Source organism: Pangasianodon hypophthalmus, chromosome 10 (genome assembly GCF_027358585.1).
Source record: "Pangasianodon hypophthalmus isolate fPanHyp1 chromosome 10, fPanHyp1.pri, whole genome shotgun sequence".
Classification (NCBI taxonomy): Eukaryota; Metazoa; Chordata; class Actinopteri; order Siluriformes; family Pangasiidae; genus Pangasianodon; species Pangasianodon hypophthalmus.
Genome location: NC_069719.1, coordinates 14,919,767 through 14,941,077, shown reverse-complemented (window position 1 = coordinate 14,941,077; position 21,311 = coordinate 14,919,767). Strand labels below are relative to the sequence as shown.

Sequence of the window (21,311 nt, the reverse complement as noted above, 5' to 3'; positions counted from 1 at the left end):
TCAGTGCTTGTAGAAGACCTCTGGTCAGTGCTTGAGGATCAAGGTCCTGAATAGGCCTTGCCCTGCCTATTGTCCATCAGCCCCTTTTTATGTACACAGCTTTTACTTTGTGTGTTTTCTTCACCTTAATTGCAGCTCCTTGGTCGGTCAGTATAGAGATACGTGTGGGACTGTTTATAAATCTCAATCCCACCCGATACTGCAGAACGTTTGACCAATCCCACCCACTGTTTGCACCTGCCCACGATATTTTGTAACAAACTTAGTTGGTTCTATTTCCCAAATTTTAAGCAAACTGGTCATTTAATCCACGGTAACCCAGACCAGTATAAAGCATTCACTGAGTGAATGAACAAAAGTGGTAAATGTGCCACATCCAGTGCACTTACATGGTAAAAAAACAAGGCTTTTCTTTGTATATGAACATCCACATCAAAGTTAAAAAAAAAAAAAAAAAAAAAAAAAAAAAAAACTCCTACTACTTTTTCTGGGTCCTGTGGAATCTCTGTCCTGATGAACACTCTAATTCAGTACACTGTTCTGAAGGCCTCAGGTGATAGGAGAATAGGGAAGAATTCACCAATTTATGAACCCTCTGTCAACATATTGCAACACCCTTGCCCATTTTCCTCCAATGCCTCAAACTATAGCACATCAATTATGTCAGTAGTCCAATTTGGAGTTAGTCAGGTAACGTTTTTCCGAAACAGTAATTTGAAACTATTTTACAAGCTGTACTTTTTTTTTTTCTCCACAGACAATATGATTAATAGACTGTAATCTGAAGATGAATAAACAATATTTAAGCATTTATATCCTAAATGGCACAGGAAAGGATGCTCCATACGCAACCACTGCAATTTTTGTTCACTAAAACCAATTCACTGAAATGTCTGGTATGTTGGCTATGTTAGAACATTACTTGTGAAATTGTTATAGAATCTCTCAAGCTTTTCCAGTGCTTAGTGCAGTTTCTTCATGCAATAGGTATGGTAACCACACCAGCAACACAATCACTTTCTTGAAAAGAACTTGAAAAAGAAATGCACCCTTTAAAATGGGCTTGCTTTGATGGCTGGTGTTGAAAAGAATTGTACAGCACACTGGGGTCCCCAATGTGGACAATACTGGAGGGCTAGATGACGGTTGAGAAGCAGCTGCACTGATTTTATATGGTGCTGTTTGACAATTCTGTGATTTGTAATATACTGAACTATACAGTTTTGACTCACAATAAGGTCAAAGCAGATTGTAGTGGTATGGTGTATGTACCTGGTGCATATTCCTTATATGAACTAATTTATACTCCACATCAGATAGAACTTTATAATTCCAAGGTCTCAAAGGTTATATAAAAACACATGTCAAGTGGTTATCTGGCTGAGAAATTCTATTATTATGTCCTTTAGGTTAAGACAATCCGACAACCTTTTAAACTGTGTGACCCACAGATGAAATTTAGGCATCATTGTAGTACTTAATTGGTGTAGCAAATATCACCCTTCCAGAGAGGAGCCCTTCCATTCCTCTGTCCACGTGAAAAAGCACGAAGAAGCGCTAAATCAGAGGTGTAGTGTGCACATCTCAAAACCTAACCCAGTAGCACTCGCTGTCCTGAGACTCCCATCTTTTTCCATATTAAGTTTTCACCTTACTTTAAATGTGGAAACCAGTGGTAAGTTATACCTTTTTTTTTTTTTTTTCATTTGTAAATGAATGAATTCTGAATGAATTTCATTGTACTGCCATTAGCATGTTTGTAATATTTGTCCATTTTAATTAAAAAGATGAAGATTCCATGCTCTACCTACAGTCACCTAATTTAAGTCTATGAACATATTTTTCCTAAACGTTTTGATTAAATGACCCTTGTATTGCTTTATGTAGGAGAAGCACTTGGAAAAATGCTTGTAATTTATGGCATACTTTATTTTTTGCATATTTTAATTATATATCAGTTTTGTTATTAAATATAATAAAAACAAACCTTGTATTCTAAAAGTAATTATATATCTCAGTTTCCAGCAGGAACCTCTTGGCATCACTGATTTTCTGCTGCTGAATCATCTCACATATCACAAAAAAAATTACTGTGGGTAAATAAATAAAAGCGGTGTTTCACACAGATCTGACATATAGCTGTGGGAGGTTGGGGGACCTTGAGTATTTTGGGTAAGATGCGTATGAGACATGCACTTATTGGCCATGGCCACCTTTTTTTTTTTTTTTTTTTTTTTTTTAGGAACGCCTGTAGACCAGACCAGATCAGTCATGGAATTATCTAACCAGGCAATCATGTGGCACCAGCATAATGCATAATATCAGCACAGTGCATATGCATAAGAACTGTCCATGGTAAGGCTGGTTTGAATATTTCTGAAACTGCTGATCTCCTGTGATTTTCACACACAGCAGTGTCTAATAGTTACATAGAATGGTGTGAAAAACAAAAAACATCCAGAAAGCAGCAGATTCTGCTGCCAAAAAAGCCACGTTGATGAGAGAGGTCAAAGTTGATGAGAGAGGTCATAAATCATACAGACATCCCAAACATGATGTAGTCTAAACATGTTACAGTAAGAAATCCTTAAAATATGGTCTATAATTTTAGTAGATGAAAAGGTATGAATTGCAAGCAGTTCCTCTCTAATCATTGAAAATCATGAAAATTAAACAGTTAGGCATCTGAAAAGGCTTTCACTTTGCCACATATTACTGGTAACATGAAATTAATATTGATTTGAGTTACCTTCATCTGTTGGTCACATTGTGCTGCTTGAAAATGTGTTGTGTGGCTACATTAAAGTAATTTATTGTATTGCGATGTTGAATTGGAACCAACAAGGTGAAATAGTCTGCAAATATTTAGCATAACACATAAGTTCAGTAGATCAGTCTAGGTTAGAGGTTTTATAAACATATTCTAGGGGACTGTCCTATTTGTGCATAGAAAACAATTATGAATATCAAAGGCAACACAGTTTATCAACTTTTTTAACTATTCAAAATTAATAGCTAGATAACAAACTCATGAATATTTAACCTTTAAAGGGAAATGCTTTACCAAGTTCCACCTGTTTTTTCTCTCTCTCTCATTAGTTTGTTAAGCTATTTCTACTCTTCTCTCCCCCTCCCACTCATCATTATTTTCTCTGAACAAATTAATAAGTAAAATTAAGATAAAATATATTTGAGCACTCGTCAATATACCTGGGCACACCCCGAAGTATAACTTATGAGTGGAGCATGCTGCAAAGCTGTAAGAATTTGATGCAGTGTTAACTGCTGATGCTGAATTAGAGCCATGGCTAGTTAGCTAATATTTTCAGCAGAGGTAGCTGCTGTTAGCTTAGCCCTAATAATCAATGCCTAGCCATGCTAACAGTTATATCAGAGATCATAGAGAGTGTATGAAATAATTATTGCTATATCGGTTGTTGTTGTTTATTGACACTGGTCTGGATAACAACTAGACAACTTGCTAGCATTAGCAGAAGTTAGCTAACAGTTATTGGAAGTTATCCCAACCCCTAACTGCACAAAAATACCATTTTTGTGATTCTATATCTAGTTGTAAATTTGTTTTGTGAACGGAAAATATCAGGGTCCAGTGTCATTAGCTAAAAAAAAACTAGACTTGCACAAAAAATTGATTAACAGTAATATAATTATATATAATTGTATATAGCTCAAACTTATGAACTCCTTCATTATGGATGCTTTACTCAGTAGCAGATCTTCTGTATGTGACCTACGTTTTCCAAATTAATTGACAGGATTATCATTGCTTATCAATACGTTTAGTGTTGAGTGTTGCACTCATTATTTTGATTCTAGTCAATCATAAAATACAGGCAAAAGCCATTTTGAAGCTGCTTAATACTGAGTGTTATTTTGGAAGTTCACTGCAGCATATATGAATATGAGAAACGCATAAAAAGCTAGAAGCAGCACTGACAGTGCCAGTTTAAGGTTTATTTTCTGCAACTGATGATACTCACTATCAGATGCTGTGTATAGTGGGAGCTGTTTCTCATACAAAGGTACAGTTGTGTAAGTACCTTCATGTCAAGTGTGATTTCCAGCCATAAGAGCAGCAAAAACAGTTTTCTTGACTATTGACACTATACAAGCAAGTGGGAAATGTGGGGAGGCGAAACCAGTCACAGCGTATACAGTAGTGTTTAAAGTAACTGCTACATTATGTGTGAAGGACCATATCCTCTCTTGTCATCATTTCAACAATGACTTTCTAAGTACCTGCCAAACCACTGTTTAGTAAGAGAACATATAATTATCTTTTGTTTACTTTAATAAGAAGACCTACAAGTGCCTGCACATTAAGCATATGCACACACTCATGCACTAGAAATAAACCTAAAACCAGCAAGAATTATATTATCCCATTCATGTGCTGTAATTAAAACATTAGTAATTGATTGCCCTTAACTAACCCAAATGCTATGCAAATGTGGGTGACTAAGAGAGATGCACAACACAAAGACTTTTTTCCTCCCCTCCTGCTTGCAGGCAATTTAAGGTTCACCTCTGAAAATGTTGTTTAGAATGTGATGTAATGGTGCTGTTTCATTTCAAGAGGTACTTATCTCAAAGTCAACATCTTACTTCTGTTTTCCCTGATGCCATGCTTTGCCACCTTTATTAGATGGTAGCCTGGCAACCACAAGAGTGTGGCTTTAGCAAATGGCTGAATTTGGGATGTGACTGACCCGATGTAGCCCACCAGACCTGACCTTCACAGCCATTTTGGTTCGCTTTTCTCTCCATGCTCTGGAAGTCCACTGATAAACATTACCTTTTCTCGGCAGGTGTGACCATATGGAGAGGCCCATCGCACCAAGGGGGTCACAAACCCATGCCATTACCCCATTTATTCCAATAATGGCCCATTACATGGCACCCATTGAAAATGTGTCTATTTATGGTCTGTGAGAAATAAAGGCAATAATTAGCTGTGAGACGTGGTGCTGCATACACTACTTTTACTGTACTTGGGCTGAGCAGTGTGGCCTGCACTCGGTGAGCCTTCAACCACTAGATGGCAGCAAAGGCAAGAGCCAGGTAGGAGGCCAAGTAAATGTTTTTATGGTGCTAAGTCACTTTGCTACTCAACATTGAGAAAATGTGATTACAGGAGGCTAAGATGCACGTCTGTGTGGAAGAGCCCTTCAATTTATGATCTGAGATTATGTTAACTGCTCAGGCAACAATCACCTAAAACAACACAAAATGCAAAAAAAAAAAAAAAAGTGGAACGGGTGTCCTAAAATGTGATTGTTGACTTCTAATGCAAATAATTCTTGCTAATTTGTTTGAGGGGCAAACATTTATGTTTCTGTTCTGACATGTCTGTGAATCAGAATCAGACAACATAGGCCAGCTTTCTTCTTCAGCTTTCAATTTATTGAGTCTGTTTAGTTCAAAGATTTACTGAGTAAAAGCCCACATCTGGCTTTGCAGATTGGAGTGGCACTCACATGTTCTCTGACCTGTTCTCACTTGCTCAGTTTCTCTTTCTGTATTATTACCAGACCACATCATTGTGCACATAAGTGTAATCTTTAAGGAATATAAAGAATCACATTTCTATTTCTATGCTATAACTACATGATGCACTTCTTAATATCATAGTGTACATAATATGTGTATTTTGTAAATATTACATTGTAGTGTTGCATAGTGCCATTAAGCTGATTGAGATATAAATGCTGAGAAGCTTTTTTTTATTAATTAAATCTAAAATGTGCTTTGCTACATGCCAAATGGCATATTTGGAGAGGATTTTTTGCCTTCATTGTGGAGACATGTTCATAAAGAGATGGCCAATTAAGGTTGCTTGAAGGTGAGTTCTTCATAGGTCCTTTACATTTTATTTTTCAATTGATATCACCTTATAAAAGCACCCTTTCAGTATTGAAGAATGGACAGCAAATTTGATTCCCTTCACAGATGGACTTCAATCTATCATCACAAATTGTCATCTTGACCGCTTTAGATGAAAGTTTTCCCCTCCCCACAAAACGTCCTAATTGCCATCATAGGTCCAATATAAAGAGTATATCTACTGCACAATTATCCAGAAATTTGTCTGCCCATCTGTAGAAGACACATTGAATTTCTTGCTCTTCTTCTCTGCTTTTATTTTCGATGTGTTAATTAAGAGGCTTCAGAAAAAGCAGATGGGTAATGTGTGTCTTTCTGGGGTGATGTCTGGTTCAAGGTGAGTGTTACAACCATTTTAATACCATGGTCTCGTCTCTTTGTATGGCCGGCCTACCTGGAGTAGAACACTAGCTCAACCTTAATTCAAAAGCCAATACACTCCGGCTGCCTAACAAGCAGACCCAACTGAGACATATACGCACATAGAATCCACAGGAAGAATATTATGTGCACACCCTCGTGAATCATAATATTTTTAAAAGTCATGATATCAGGTACTCAAGAAATTGGGGGGGTGGGGTGGGGGGATCTTTCTCCTCTTGTGTGTGTGAAATTCACAGTGACATTCTGAAAATGTTTTGATAAGTAGAGGACCTAATGGAAATTCTAATATAAATCAGTTGTCTAGTCATTCCTCATTCAACAAAATTATGCAGAGCTAATGTTCATTGCCAGGCAAGGATTATTGGAGAAAATTATCAGCGTCTCAATCAGCGAAAGCTTCTATGATCTCTTAAAACTGGTGTGATTCTTTGCTCATCTTAGATAGTGATCTCTAAAAATGAAATTTTAAAAGGAAGTTTGGATTATCTTGTTGCATCTTTTAAGTCTAAATACTCTCCAGGCATTTGATTCTTTGTTAGAACGGACTTTGAAACAAGACTGATATATTCAAGTACATCAGACGTGGAAGTGAGTGAAATGGAATGAAAGCTCTTTTGAAATGTGAAGTAAGCCCTTGTTATGCTTTGATGGTGTGAAGGATGGCTACTTAATATCTTCTTATTGTGCCACTACTACAGTGATATAGCAAAAATAATTTAATCTGAAATGAAATTCATTTGCTTTCGTTTTTATAGGCTGTATCATATAGAAAGAAAACTTCCATGGCTATCTTTGGACAACCTGCTTATCTGGACCATGGGGACAGTGATAACATATTGCCAGTGTAGCTGCTCGCAGCCTGGAGGTTTGCAGATGGTGTGTGAAGGACAGTTGTGCAGACAGATTGGCAGGTCTGTGGAAGCCAAACTCTTCATTGTTTAAGAGAAGCAGAGAAGATGATTTACCATGTGACGTGGCAAAGTGATGTGACATGCCAGTGACACCAGAAGGTCTGACTGGCAGGTATAACAGCCTTTACCACACTTACCACTAGCTAAACTGCAGAAAAAGACAAGTATGAAGGAAGTATTCTTTAACTATTTGAATCCATACAAGCAAAGATTGCCATACTTGTAAGTCTGCAAAAAATGTCTTTTTCTTTTCCTTCATTATCCTTTAGGTCGGTCATATGATTGGTTTCCAGTGACGGGCTGGCAGAGTCCAGCATTCTGGCAAGAGAGGATGCAGTATTCAGAAATGGTATGTACAGTCTATCTCTGCCATCACAAAAGAAACGAAAAATGTCTAAAGGAAGCCAGAAAGAGAACCTGCTATAATCAGTATTCATCTCTGTTAATTTGTGGAATTTGGAGTTGCAGCACAATAATATAGTCATAAAAAAAAAAACAGGTGTAAACCTGTCAGTCAATTGTTTATTGGATATTTGGTTGATTTGGACCTTCTTGACTTCACTTGTTCTGTCTGTAGTTTGTGTGGTGCACATGAGCTAAGTGCTGTTTAGTTTTGATTTCCACCCGAATGTGCATCAAAATTGAGCTTCTTAGGAGTGATTGCAGGACACCTAATCAGTGGCTAAGCTGTCCACACGTTCATATTGATTCCCCCCCCCCCCCCCCCCCCCCTTCCACCCCCACCCGGTTTAAATCACAAATAATCTGCACAAATGTGCAATCATGGAAATTTTCAAGTGTTTGTCTAAATTGTTTTTAAATGAACCATTGTTCATTTCTGTGAAGTTTTGGTGCCATTGTCATGGTATAAATTTAGTTTATAATCTACCCTTCTTCAACACCACACTGAAAAAATCACATCTTCCTTAAAAATAAAGGCTTCATTTCAGTGCTTTGTACTGTTGCCCTGGTCAAGAGCACTGTCTTTTGGTCATTAGTCTATCTTTATATTGCCCTTTGGTTGATACATTTGTTATTGATGATATTATGACTTATGGTTATGGCTATTTTGACCTTTACGGGCCTCTTTTTCAATTTTGTTGACAGTGAATAGTAGAAATGTTTTTTTCTAAAATGTACTTTTTCAGCAACCCCAATGAACTGGGCTTGTTTGCAAGATTAAATGTGTCTGCTAGAGATTTTATGAACTATATGTAGTATGTCTTAGAAAGAGTTTCATGAAAAGGCTTATGGTGACAAATGAATGCAGCAAGGGCTTCCTCATCACCAGGCTTTGGGAGAATGTTATCTATAAATACAATTATGTTTTTACTGAGTACACAGTTGGTAGCAGTAAAAAGCCAATACTTTCAAAATACTTTTCCATTTTTGCCATTGGGTCCAGAGGCCACCATTAAACCACAGTTTTACAGCACAGTTTCCATAACTGTAAAATATAACCTTCTGAGTGGTCTGCACTGACAGCAGTAACTTGATGGCTAAGTTGCTTTCTTTTTCTTTTGCTTGTAACAAAAATATTTAGACATTGACAAGCAGCCATCACCTGATTGGCCCACTGGCATCAGAAAGGTGTAGAGCCTTCTCTGGGTTTGGCCTCACCAGCATTACTGCTCTTCCAGCATCAAGCTGGATTTTAAATTCACCGCTTTTGTCTGGTTCACAGAGAATCCATCCTTTCTTTTCAAATCATTGCCCAATGTGCTGCAAATTCCTTATTCATGTGACCTGGCATCTTGAGGCACCCTTTAATCAGAAATGTCCTTAAATGTGTTTCAGTCAGCAGTATAAAATGGTGCCTTTTAAGTCGATAACAGTGGTCATCACGCTAACCAAAAAGTAAAGTGTGAACAAGTCCCAAGATCAGGAATCTTTCTCACACTAAAATGCACAAGGGCACCCGGGTGTTAATTGAACATTTTTCCGCAGAGTGCACCCTTGGATGAGAATGCACAAAGCTCTCAGTTACATTTGTGGAGAAGCATTCCTTCCTCATGAGTGTCTTCCTTTGAGTGGCTGATATATCGAAACTTGAACTGATAGATTAAAGAATGGCATGCCATTGGTGTCTTTATGTGCTCTGTGTGCTTGTCCGGCTCATCTGAAGTGTCTCAGTCATCAGGCTTTGGGCAGGGATGAGTCCTAATAGCTTGACCACAAGGGTCTATCTTCCCCATCGTCTTTCTGAAGGTCTTTTAGTTGGCCCTCTGAGTAGATTTAATGGAACTCCCACGGCACAAGAGGATTCACATGCTAGGGTGAGTGGAAAGGATTTTTGTACTGACTAGGACCTGCATGAATACATTGCAGGTCTTACCCGCTACTTTAGGTTAATGTGGAATTTGAATGCTGTAATGAGGCCGTTTTATTTATTTGTATTCGGGATGTCTTAGCAGTACTCTTAAGAGGAGAGATAGCGCTGGACTAATCTAAGTCTTTCATCAGTAAAGTGGAGACCTACAAAACCTATCAGTAATGTATTCTTCATTGACTGCTTCTTACTTCTGCATTACTTGGCAACACCATCATTATAATAGGTGGATTCCAGACTGCACACAGTAAAATTGCCCATTCAAGCTGCCCTCCTCAGTTAGCAAAGAAGAGAGGTTAGCTCTCCATGGCTCTAATATCTCTCTCTCTCTCTTTCACACACACACACACACACACACACAAACACACACACACACACTTACATACATAGAAATACATAATAAAGGGGATGTCATTGTTAAAGAGGGAGTTATTGCGCAAGGCTTTTCTGACAGGCAGAATGAAAATTAATTTTACAATAATAATGAATAATTAACGCTTTAGATAAGTGTGAGCACAAATATTTTAAGACGTTTCCGTTTTTATCTGCGTTTTGAGGCATCCAAATGCCAGTTTAGATTACTTCCCTTAAAGGTGACATATTTATATAAAAATAAATATATCCTATTTGTGTAGCAGTAATATATTTTCGACCCGCAAAATCCCGGGCATATCATTAATTAAAATGTTAATCAAAAAAAAAAAAAAAAAAAAAACACACCCAAGGAGCTCAAATGTTTGCATGTTCACTTAATTGCTTGAAATGCCCCGTAGGATGGCAGTAGGCCGGAATGAGTGTGAACAAATGGCATTTTGGCATCACAACTACCACAGGCCTAACATATATATATTATAAACTGGTATTTACTTATTTTACCTCATTATGAGTTCAGCACATCTGTTATAAAAAATAAAGGACATCAGTTCGATTCCTCTATAGGAAGGTTAAATTAGGGACATTGCATGTCAAGCATTTTCGTGGCTAATGTTGTACAGGTTGTGTAAGGCTAGTGTGTATATTACTTTATTAATGTTATATTCATATTGTATCACATCACTGTATCAGATTTATAGTTTATGAACACTTCTGTTATCTGGTGGTTTAAACGCACATCAGTGTTAAAGCTTAATGCACGCTTTACATCTCTTCCAGTTGAGAGTACAACTACTCTGACCTCAGATGTCAGCACTTGTCTCATGGTATCTTAGGTAAACTGTGTTTTCTCCCCAAATAACATGCCACATCTGCCCTTTTGACTGTATAAGCCCTTGGTAACCAAACGATTTATTAAACAACATATCAGCCAAATGAGCTCATGTAAATGTAAATCTCCTGCAAGACAATCAGTTATGACTGGATTAATCCATATAGTGTGAAATTATTGTAATAATCTGCCACAGATTAAACGAAGAAGTCCAGAAAGTTGTGTAGAAACGACAGATTTGGCGATTTTGTGCCGTGCAAGCAGCTAAAAGCCCGGACAGGAGGCGGCCGTGTTTGCTCTCATGACCAATTTATTGTCGATGAACATATGGCCAATATTTTGCCTCACGTCATTGCGGGGGAAAACAAACATGGTGCAGTGTTAGCGAGGCAGCTACAGCAGAGCCACTTGGCCAGCTATGCAAACGCACTTGGACAATAAGAGGAGAGCAGCACTTGCTGGCCGGGTATAAAAAGCACATCAGGCTTATCGAGGCGTGTGCACTCCTGACTTCCATTTGGAGATATTTCATTAAAGGCATAGTGTCTTAACTCTGGCTACACCACTCACCCTCTTCCGTAAGCCACCAGGTGAGCACTTTTACCTTTATCACTCAGCCTCTCTGCAAGGTGATCTCTCTCTCTCTCTCTCTCTCTCTCTCTCTCTCTCTCCTTCTGATCCTCTCTCACTCTGACTGCGATGATAGTGTGTTTCAAAGGTTGAGTCGCTTATTAAAAATTTACGTCTATTAAAACTGTATAAAGAGGATACCCTGTCCAGTGAGTGTATATAAACTACTTCACTCTTAGAAAATTCGGATTCTTCGATTCCTGTTCCTCAGTGGGAACCTTTAAGGATTCTCTGTCGAAACCTACATCAGCCAGGGTTCCAAGTAGAACCCTTTTCAGGAATTATCCAGTGAACCCTTAAAAAGAGGCAATTATTTCTCAAAGTGTGCATTAGTTAAAAAAAAAAAAAAAGGTAAATTGATCATGCAGGTTCACAATAAAATCTGTATTATTATTATTATTATTATTATTATTATTATTGTTGTTGTTTGTAGTAAAAGAAGGGCCACTTTACTCAGGACAATGCTCAGTTCTGTCAGCAGAGTTCGCTGGAGTATCAGAGATGAGGGAACCGGGCCACAGTGAAAACACTGCTGTGTCTCTCTGAGAGAAAGAGCTGCCAGATGCTTCTCGTGTACTGGTGTGAGTAAAAGACTATGTGCTTTTTCTACTTGGCTGGATTCTAGCTAAGAAACTCACGATGAATCCGAGTAGGTTAGAAATCCCCACGTCCACCAAGCAAGCATCGCCTGTTAAAAGAAATTCTGTAATTAATTTCAGACAGACTCGAAGGCATTCCCTTCAGGCATTAGGATATTGAAAACATGAGTGATTAAAATGATAATCCTTAAACCAATTTGTTTCGGGTGCGGCGATAAAGGTGCCGAAGAGGCAAATTTATCGCCAGAAAATTGACCGTTACAAATAAACTAGTAGTTTAACAAATAATAGGCATCTCCCCGGGCCACGGGCACTGAGCTAATCTCTTTGCGACACGTTTAATCAGTAGACGGTTTCAGACGAATAAAAGCACAACGTCTGTAGCCAAAAGGTGCCTGGATTTCCTGAATCAAACAGCAGCAAAATGCTTTACGCTACGGGGCGTTTTCTTGGGGCGATTGCTTAAATCCACACTCCACCGGGCTTAGAGCTGCATTCGCCACTTCATGGCCTTTTAATCAGAGGGAAGGCACACGCAATCGCCCTTGTCAGTTTACACATTTGTCATGAGCACCTAAAGGGAAACGAGGTTATATTATCAAAGCCTAAATTCTCGCCTGAGGCATGGGAACACACTGAAATTCAGCGATTAAAGCAAGAAAAATGATCAACCTCATTACAGACTTCACTTCCCTCCGGCGTCCGGACTGCATGCAGGCTGAGATTTACTGTTTAATCACATATATGGAGGTCTTTCCCTGCCTCACAATGGTGTGCTCAAAATTTGGGCAGAGTCGATGTGAATTATCTGCTAATTCTTGTGACATTTTTGTTGTTGCGAGAAATTAATTAGTGAGCAACCTCCCCTTTTCTGCTGTTTGTTCTCATTGTGGCGCACTTTATTCACGCCGATGCCGATTCATTCGCACTAGTAAGCCTATAGGTATTCCCTGCAAAGCCAGCCTCAGTGCCTCACAGGCCAAGCTGGACATGCACAGGACATCCAGCTGATTTAGACTACATGAGTTATCAGTATAAACACCATACTCATTTTAACTTGACTAAAATTATAACACTAAGTTGAACTGGTGAAATTTTGTGAATGGCTAAAACAAAGTTTGTACTTAAATTGTATTTATTATGAAGCAGATCATGTTCGCTCATACTGAACTCGCTCCCATTTTCCCTTTTTTTTTTTTTTTTTTTTTTTTAGTCTTGGCCTTAAAATGCACTGCTGAATTAGTTTCCATTTTGGCGCCAAACGATTAAGAAGATTTGTTTGCATTTTGGCTACAAGAAAGTGATGCCGTTCGGACTGATCTCTCTCTCTCTCTCTCTCTCTCTCTCTGTCTCTCTCTCACACACACGCACGCACACACACACACACACACACACAAGGAAAAGCTGATTTAGTATTTTCAATTCTGTAGTAAATTTTTTTATTTATTTTTTTTGCAGTTTTTTTATTTATTTTAATAACAGTGCAGGCACATTGTTCATAATATTAATAATATAATAGCAATAATAATAGTGTTAACAATAAAATAATAGTACTAATATCAATAATAATAATATCAATAACAATGATGATGATGATTATTGTTGTTGTAAAAGCAATGTAAAAGGCATAGTATCCTCTGAAAAAAAAAACGTGTGTGTGTATGTGTATGTATGTGTGTGTATATATATATATACATATATATATATATATATATATATATATATATATATATATATATATATATATATATATATTTTCTGTCTTGTCTGTTGTTCTCTCATGTGTGCTGGAGAACAGAAGAGCAGTGAACAGAGAGCTCATCAGGATTTTCACGAGTCGAACAAGTCAGCTAAATTGCGGCCTGCTTTGCGGGAGTGTGTTCTCAGAGCTATACCTGTAAATGTAAACAGGTAAACACGAGGCACGGCTCTTGAAGTGAAGTATGGCCACTTAGCCTGTGCACATTTACTTCTACTTGCAGAACTCCTCCTCGCTTGAGTTGTTCAAATAAGTGAGTGGCCGCACCCCGCGCACGAGCGCAGCCTCCGTCATCCGTTAGAGCGCGCAGTGCACGTGACGCAAGACTGATTTTAGGCTACCGCAATAATCTGCGGTTAGAGTCATAAATACATTATATTATTTTTGCATACAATTCAAAGCAGGCAAATCTCATCCACTAAAAACAGCAGCGTTTTGTAGGGGTTTGATTCCGTGAAGTTTATTGTGAACTAGGTTATTTTCTAAGCACGAGCTTCTTTTCATATTAAGCACGGTGCGTGTGTATGCCTGTGTGCCTTTATTCCCGCCACAGTGCTGAGAGTGACCTTGCGAAAGCGCTTAGTGTTCGACTTTGCTCCAGGCCCGGCCAGTTCAATGCTGCCATTGTCCTGCATATGTCGCTGCATGATTAATTCCAAGCAAAACTCTGGTGAAGCATTTACATTTCAGGTAACTGATTATAGGACAAACAGAATAGGCTAGAAAAAGTAAGTATATTGGAGTTGTTGTTATTTCATAAGCATATACTGGGAGATTTTAAATAGATATTTTACACTAGCTTTTTATTTATAGGTCTATACAAGCAGAATAAAGATTATTATTATTATTGTATTTATTATTTATTATTATTATAATTATAATTATTATTATTATGCTGCAATTTATTTATCAACCGTACGTTTATTTATTTGTAGAGAGAGAGAGAGAGAGAGAGAGAGAGAGAGAGAGAAGGAAAAATTAAGCACTTTCTTTAATATCGCGAAGGGGCTCAGAAATGAATGAAGAGATAGTTCACTGAATGCAGTTGAATGCCATGACAACTAGGAACAACCTCAGATTTATTCCAAACAGTTAGAATGTATTGTACACGGGCGTCAATCATCTATTATTTTGGCCCTTAAATAAATGCAAAAACTGCGGCCGGACAAAGGCTTCCAACAGGAGCCGGACATTTGTCTACATTTCCTCCATTGTCTGCAGCTTAGCAATCGGTTTGTATTTGTGTTTGCCCGGGTTCGACCACCCAGGATGAGCAGAGAACTGGCTCAAAACGTGCAACATTGTCACCCACATCACATACGAGATAGGAGGCACACAAGCAAAAAGAAAAGAGAGACGGGAGGGGTAAAGACCGAGAGGAAAAGACACTGATCAACAATAATGCTTTGCTTTTCTGTAAGCTAGGGCAACGAAAAGAACCAGTAAGAGTGAAGCCTAATAAAGGGGAGAAAAAGAAAGAGGAATCATTTGCCTGGTCTGTATTTGCGTTAAGCAGACTGCAAAGAGAAAAAAAAAGAAGAAGAAGAAAAAAAAAACTTAATATTTCAACCTTAGATATGCCTTTTGATTGCTGTCAAGAGACTTTAGATTGCGAGGAGTATTTGATAAGAATTCCGAGTCATTTTACTGAGAGAATAACTGACTAATGGTTTACATTATAATGCGTTATCATTTCTGACACGGTAAACAATCACTGTCCACAGCAACAATAATAATAATAATAATAATAATAATAATAATAATAATAATAATAATAATAATAATACATTTCTAAGGGTTTCTACTGCAGTGGTATTTGATGACTTAATCATGTCTAGTGAAAGCTCTTCATCTTAATCCTGAACTAAAATATTGACCTAGAAGGTTTACATAAATTATCCTTTTTGCCAGCTGAGGCGAGCTCAAATAGTCTGAGTATTGAAATAAACGCCAATACATATGCAGAAAAGTGGGTAAAAATAAACATTTGTTGTTCAGTGGTTCGGATGTATAATGTAGGAATATATATGAATTTTTGCTCAAACTTTTTTTTTCACGGACGCTTTGCTAAAGCGCGCTTTCAAGTTGCTCTGCGCCGTGTATAAAGCTACTTGGAGGTCCTTTGTATGTAAATAGGGTGTAAAAAGGCCCTCCCCATCTTTGTAATTAATTGACACGTTATACCACTCATCATGTTGTGAAGCACCAATGGTATAGGCTCGGATCTCCCCAAAACCCACAATTTCACATCGGCAAACACTGTCTTCATCCACTTGACTCCCAAGACCCGCCCACACGTGGCCAACCTTTTGCGTTTTTAATGCTTTTTCACTGCAGGTTCATGTGTTGAGACCAACCTTATATGGACTGATCAGTCCGGTAATGGCTTATTTCCCCCTAACACCCAGCCGTAGCGCGAGATCCATGAAGCAGCGATAGCTCTTCACTCTCTGTGGCGCTCTTCCTGGACTTACAGAACTGATTCCTCCGCTACTTTTTTCAGGCAATGCTCATCGACCGAGCCCCATGAGTCGCCTTCACTGTGCTTCGTGCTGATTCTCTGCATTGATTCTCTGCGTTCATCAAACCTCGCTTGTGCATTTGTGATTCTTTCCCTTTAAACAGCGGATTGCCAAAGTGGTGCAGCAACTTTCCGGCATTAAGTGCGTCCGCCGCCGTCCCAGAACATGTCGTTGACCAACACAAAGACGGGCTTTTCGGTGAAGGACATTTTGGACCTCCCTGACACGAACGATGAGGAAGGATCTATCACTGGCACTGAGGAGGATACAGAGGGCTCGGAGTCGACTAAAACACCTGGAGTGCTGGTGCAAAGCCCGATAGAGAATGTCCAAAACCTGCCTTTAAAGAACCCTTTTTACGATAACACTGACAATCCATACACCAGGTGGCTTGCAACTACTGACACCATTCAATACTCATGTAAGTACCGCTCCAGAATCCCAACTTCATTTCCTGCACCAGCTTTAGTAGTCTCTTTTCCGACCCCAGCAGTATTTAATGAACGTCTTCAATTGTATAACGTATAATATCAGATTTTTCGTAAGATGCTTACAGCCTGTGTGTTATTTCGGCTGCCCATCTTTACTGCTGCACTTGTCTTAAGGCGTCACGCTTCTGTTAAATTTGCTGAGAGCTCGCTGTCACTTGTGCATGCATGTAGCCCATATTTCTGTAGAGTCGCAATGCTGAATAAAAAATGCGGATTACTTTGATACAATCACTTCGTATCTGTTTGCAATTTGTTAATGAACAAGTTTTGTGTATAAAAGACTAAATCTATCTGCATAATGAATCGGACTCTATAGGAAGTGACTAATTTTGATTTTAGCAACAGCATTTGCGCAAAAAAAGTGAAATCTCTGCTACAGCAAGCTATTGCTATTGCTAGCTATTCTTTTTTTTGGGGGGGGGGGTATTTTGAATTAAATCGTCAGTGTATATATATATTATGTATTATTTATATATATATATATATATATATATATATATATATATATATATATATATATATATGTGTGTGTATTTTTTGTTTTCAAATGTTTTCTGAAATGTTGATTTCAGAAGGGATACTTGGTCATTTTGTGATTAAATACTATATTGTATATATACAGATATAAATGGTTATACTGACTCTTTCATTTTTCTACGCAGTGCACGGTCTATCTGCAACCTCTCAGGACTCGTCCGCTAAATCTCCCGAGCCGTCGGCAGACGAGTCACCCGACAACGACAAGGAAACTTCGAGCAGCGGCAGCGACTCCGGTAAGAAGCGCAAGCGGCGAGTGCTGTTCTCCAAAGCGCAGACGTACGAGCTGGAGCGGCGTTTCCGACAGCAGCGCTACCTCTCAGCCCCCGAGCGGGAGCACCTGGCCAGCCTGATCCGTCTCACGCCCACTCAAGTGAAGATCTGGTTTCAGAACCATCGCTACAAGATGAAGCGAGCCCGCGCGGAGAAAGGTATGGAAGTGAGCCACCTTCCTTCCCCGCGGCGCGTGGCCGTGCCCGTGTTAGTCAGGGACGGCAAACCGTGTCACGCGCTAAAAACTCAGGACCTGGCGGCCACGTTTCAGGCGGGCATCCCGTTCTCCGCCTACAGCGCGCAGTCTCTGCAGCACATGCAGTATAACGCGCATTACAGCGCCGCCGCCACGCCGCACTTCCCCACGGCGCACTTGGTGCAAACGCAACAGTGGACCTGGTGAAGCCGTAGTGACTTTTTTTTTTTTTTTTTTTTTTTTTTTTTTTTGCGCTGCGTTTCAAAGACCTCGTTAGAGAGTTTTTTTATTTTCCAACGAAAATAAAGAAAAGACTGGTTTTCGCAGCTCGACCCATTCTCGCCGTTTCATTTTCGGGGCTGATGTGTGCGCCGTGTTTACATTTGTTTTCGTTCAGAAAACCGGGTCCAGCCCTTTCTCCCAGATCCGAGAATGTTGAAGCTCTTGTGAAATTTTGTAAAATATTATTGTGTGTTGTAGAAATGTTTTCCTTTTTTGTCCCTCGTGTTCTAAGCACGTACAAGACCACTTTATAATTATAGAAAATTTTATTTCTAGCTTTTACGATGGACCGAATATATTTATGGCCATGAATAAAACATTGGCAACTTTTAGCTTATTTTATTTGGTTTCTTTTCTTTGTAAATATCTGTGGTAAGTGTATGCAATGCAGATATATTTGGGCGCTCACTTAGTTATGAAGACAGATATATTCCCATGAAGGTGGAAAAAAAAATGGAACAACAGTTATCGATAAATAATCTATAAAATGTTGACAGCCGTTGCAAAGAGCGTTGATGAAAAATAGGCTACCCCAATTTTTTTATAAGACTTTTAATAAAATCCTGTGTTTCAGAAATTTCGCTTTGGATTGCGTTTGGTTTTTGACGGAAGGATGGACTGGATACATTGCACATTACTGTAGTTTCATCGTGATTTTCGTAGAGGGACTCCTTCATGAACGAAAAAAAAAACAAAACAAAGATCGTACTTGCCTTTTTATGGAATGTTTTCATGAGTCTTATAGAAAGACTACTTTCGAACAAAGTCGCATGGGTATGTATAAAACTTCCGCTCTGCTTTCAGAAAGGGCATTAACTGCCTTCATTTTCTGAATTTATATGTATGGTCACTTCATCAGTAAGAAGGCTAAAGTCACTTGTGAAATGGGGTAAAAATCCACTTACTTAATATAAGAGGGCTTCAGGCGTTAAGCAGCCTTTCATCCGCGAGCTCTCCTCTGTTCTGTGCGCTACTCCACAGCTCCAGCGCTGAAATGGCACTTTTACAAGAAAAATAAATCATGCTTGAGTTACTTTCCTCTGTTGCTCTGCTTTCGCTTTTAAAGCTTTACACTGAGGCAGTGAAATCGCTTTAGATGAGTACTACAGTGTGGCTTGTGCTGTTGGCTAATTAAGCATAAATAGTATTGATATGTTTGATATGCACTATGTCCAATATTAAATCCATATGACTACAGAAGCTAAATCTTTGTGACTGTTTTCAACACAGAAAGAATTTTAAGTATTGATAACCTCAGAGAGAGAGAGAGAGAGAGAGAGAGAGAGTAATAAAATATTGCCACGGAAAGACAGAGATGGAGATAATCTGTAAGAGTCTGTCTCTGCACGGAGGATTATTGTCTAGTTGAATGACTGAAGTAGGCAGTATATCCAATAGCAAAATCTTACTTGCCTTGTTTTCCCCGCAAATAACAACAGATGTTAGAGCGACCCCACTATCATTAAACAAACTGGTGGATTGACACACGGTGCTAATTATTTACAGAAGTCCGTGTCATGGGACCAGGGCCTTTTCCCCTAACGAAGGGATTCTGAGGTGACCAGGTTTTATTGCGCGCTAAATCGCCAGACTTGTTGATATAGCGTGCGTTTTTATCTAAATTAAACCTTAAACGCGTCGGCCAAACTTTACTAATAATTGAGTGATATTTTATATGGTGTCTCATTTTTTTTAAGAATACGCCCTGCACATAATTTTATTAATACTGTGTGCAGTGCATTTTTTTTTTACCCCTAAATTACAAAATACGGTTTACAAATGATTCAAGCTTCAAATTCAGACAAATATATGAGGATTGCATGTATTTCTTTGCTTAGGTTTGCTCATTTTACAAAGCGACATTCATGGACAAAATGTATGCACTAATTTATATTCTGTTCATTTATGCAATGAGCTGGTATTTGCTTTACTACAAATTTTTTTTTTTTTTTTTTTTTTTTTTTACATAATAAGTATAGTCTATCACATTGAAATCCTGGCCCAAAATGCTCCATTAGTGCGTAAAATATTGCTAGAGCTAGTCGTGCTGATCTAATAGTCGACAGAGTGACCCAAAGTGACAGAGCAGTCTATCGTTACACAATATACTGTACACGACAGAAAAAGAGCACAAAGGCATGGGGTCGGTTGTTGTGGATGTTAGAGGCGTGCATTTTAACAGGGGGAGTGTATTCTTTGTTGGAGTGTGTGTGTGTGTGTGTGTGTGTGTGTGTGTCGGAGTTTCTTGGTACTATTCAGTCCCTTTATGTCGGGCAGTGCATCCCGAATCAGGAAGATACATCCTTGTTTCTTTTTTTGTGAGCCTGTCTGTTGGTGCCATTGTGGCCCTTGTTGTACACGTTCTCTTCCATATGGACAGCTGGGCCCACGAGAAGAGAAAGGGATCCTTCACAAAACCCAAATTGTGTCCGGCTTTCAAACACAGCATTGTTGTCTCTCAAAGAAAAACGAATTAAAAATTCGTGCTATATCTATTCGGGAAAGAGGCAAAGCCATTCACAGATAACAGGGAGTCCTTCTTCCTTGATATAGCACTGCTAACAACAGTTCTCTCATTCCCTTCAGCCTCTCCGGCATCTCTTCTGCCTGCTCAAAGAGGACGATTATTGTCTGTCCTGTAAAGTCTTGGGTGATACTCCTGCAAAACTATTTAACACCAAACTTAATGCGTTGTAGGTCCTGCCTTTAATCTCGCAGTGTCACTGGTGCTTTCTGAACTTTTTACCACTATGGAAAGAATTTTTGTGCATGTCGACGAGCCTGTACATTTAAAAAATTAGGCCTGATTTTACATCTTAATGACCAAGGCCATGGCAGAGAAAGATTTTCGATAACACAGAAACAAACGCAAAACGTGCGCTTAAAAACCTGGCAAAAGAAATTTGGCTACTAAAAAAAAACTATTTTGTCAGAAGCTACTAATTTAACAAGTGGGAGTTACGCGTTCAGACCGCACTGATTTTTATTTATAAAGAATGTTTTATTTATTTTTAAAATGTTTTAAAATGAGAAAAAATGTCTAGTAAAAGATCGTGACATTTGTATTTATTTTTAAGTAAAGAAAATGATCTTTAAACGTTTTGTATTTTACGCCATTGAAAATATTCTACTCAATATATTTCTGTAGTTATAAAAAGATGAAAGAGCGACTTGTGTCAATCCAGCATTACTCATAAGTACCCATGATGCAGCGCGCATCCACTACATCACACCAGTGTGATGGAAAAATAATGCAGCTCCGTGTCATCGCTTTAGAAACACTGTATTTA

At 38.7% G+C, this 21,311-nt stretch overlaps 1 protein-coding gene across 3 annotated transcripts in view; it reads left to right on the top strand.

The window, feature by feature from the left end:
* The window catches only part of nkx2.2a (NK2 homeobox 2a), a 46,683-nt gene extending 28,330 nt beyond the window's left edge, over positions 1-18,353 (top strand). For 2 of the 3 annotated variants that reach the window (XM_053237712.1, XM_026933667.3), the window contains exons 2-5: positions 7,044-7,311; positions 7,469-7,548; positions 16,346-16,663; positions 17,396-18,353. In XM_053237712.1, coding sequence (XP_053093687.1) covers positions 16,408-16,663; positions 17,396-17,946 — 807 coding nt within the window. In that variant the 5' untranslated portion in view covers positions 7,044-7,311; positions 7,469-7,548; positions 16,346-16,407 and the 3' untranslated portion in view covers positions 17,947-18,353. Of the gene's footprint in view, positions 1-7,043; positions 7,312-7,468; positions 7,549-10,995; positions 11,323-16,345; positions 16,664-17,395 lie in introns of those variants that run through there. The other variant, XM_026933668.3, reaches the window with a different exon arrangement.
* Positions 18,354-21,311: the final 2,958 nt, after the last annotated feature.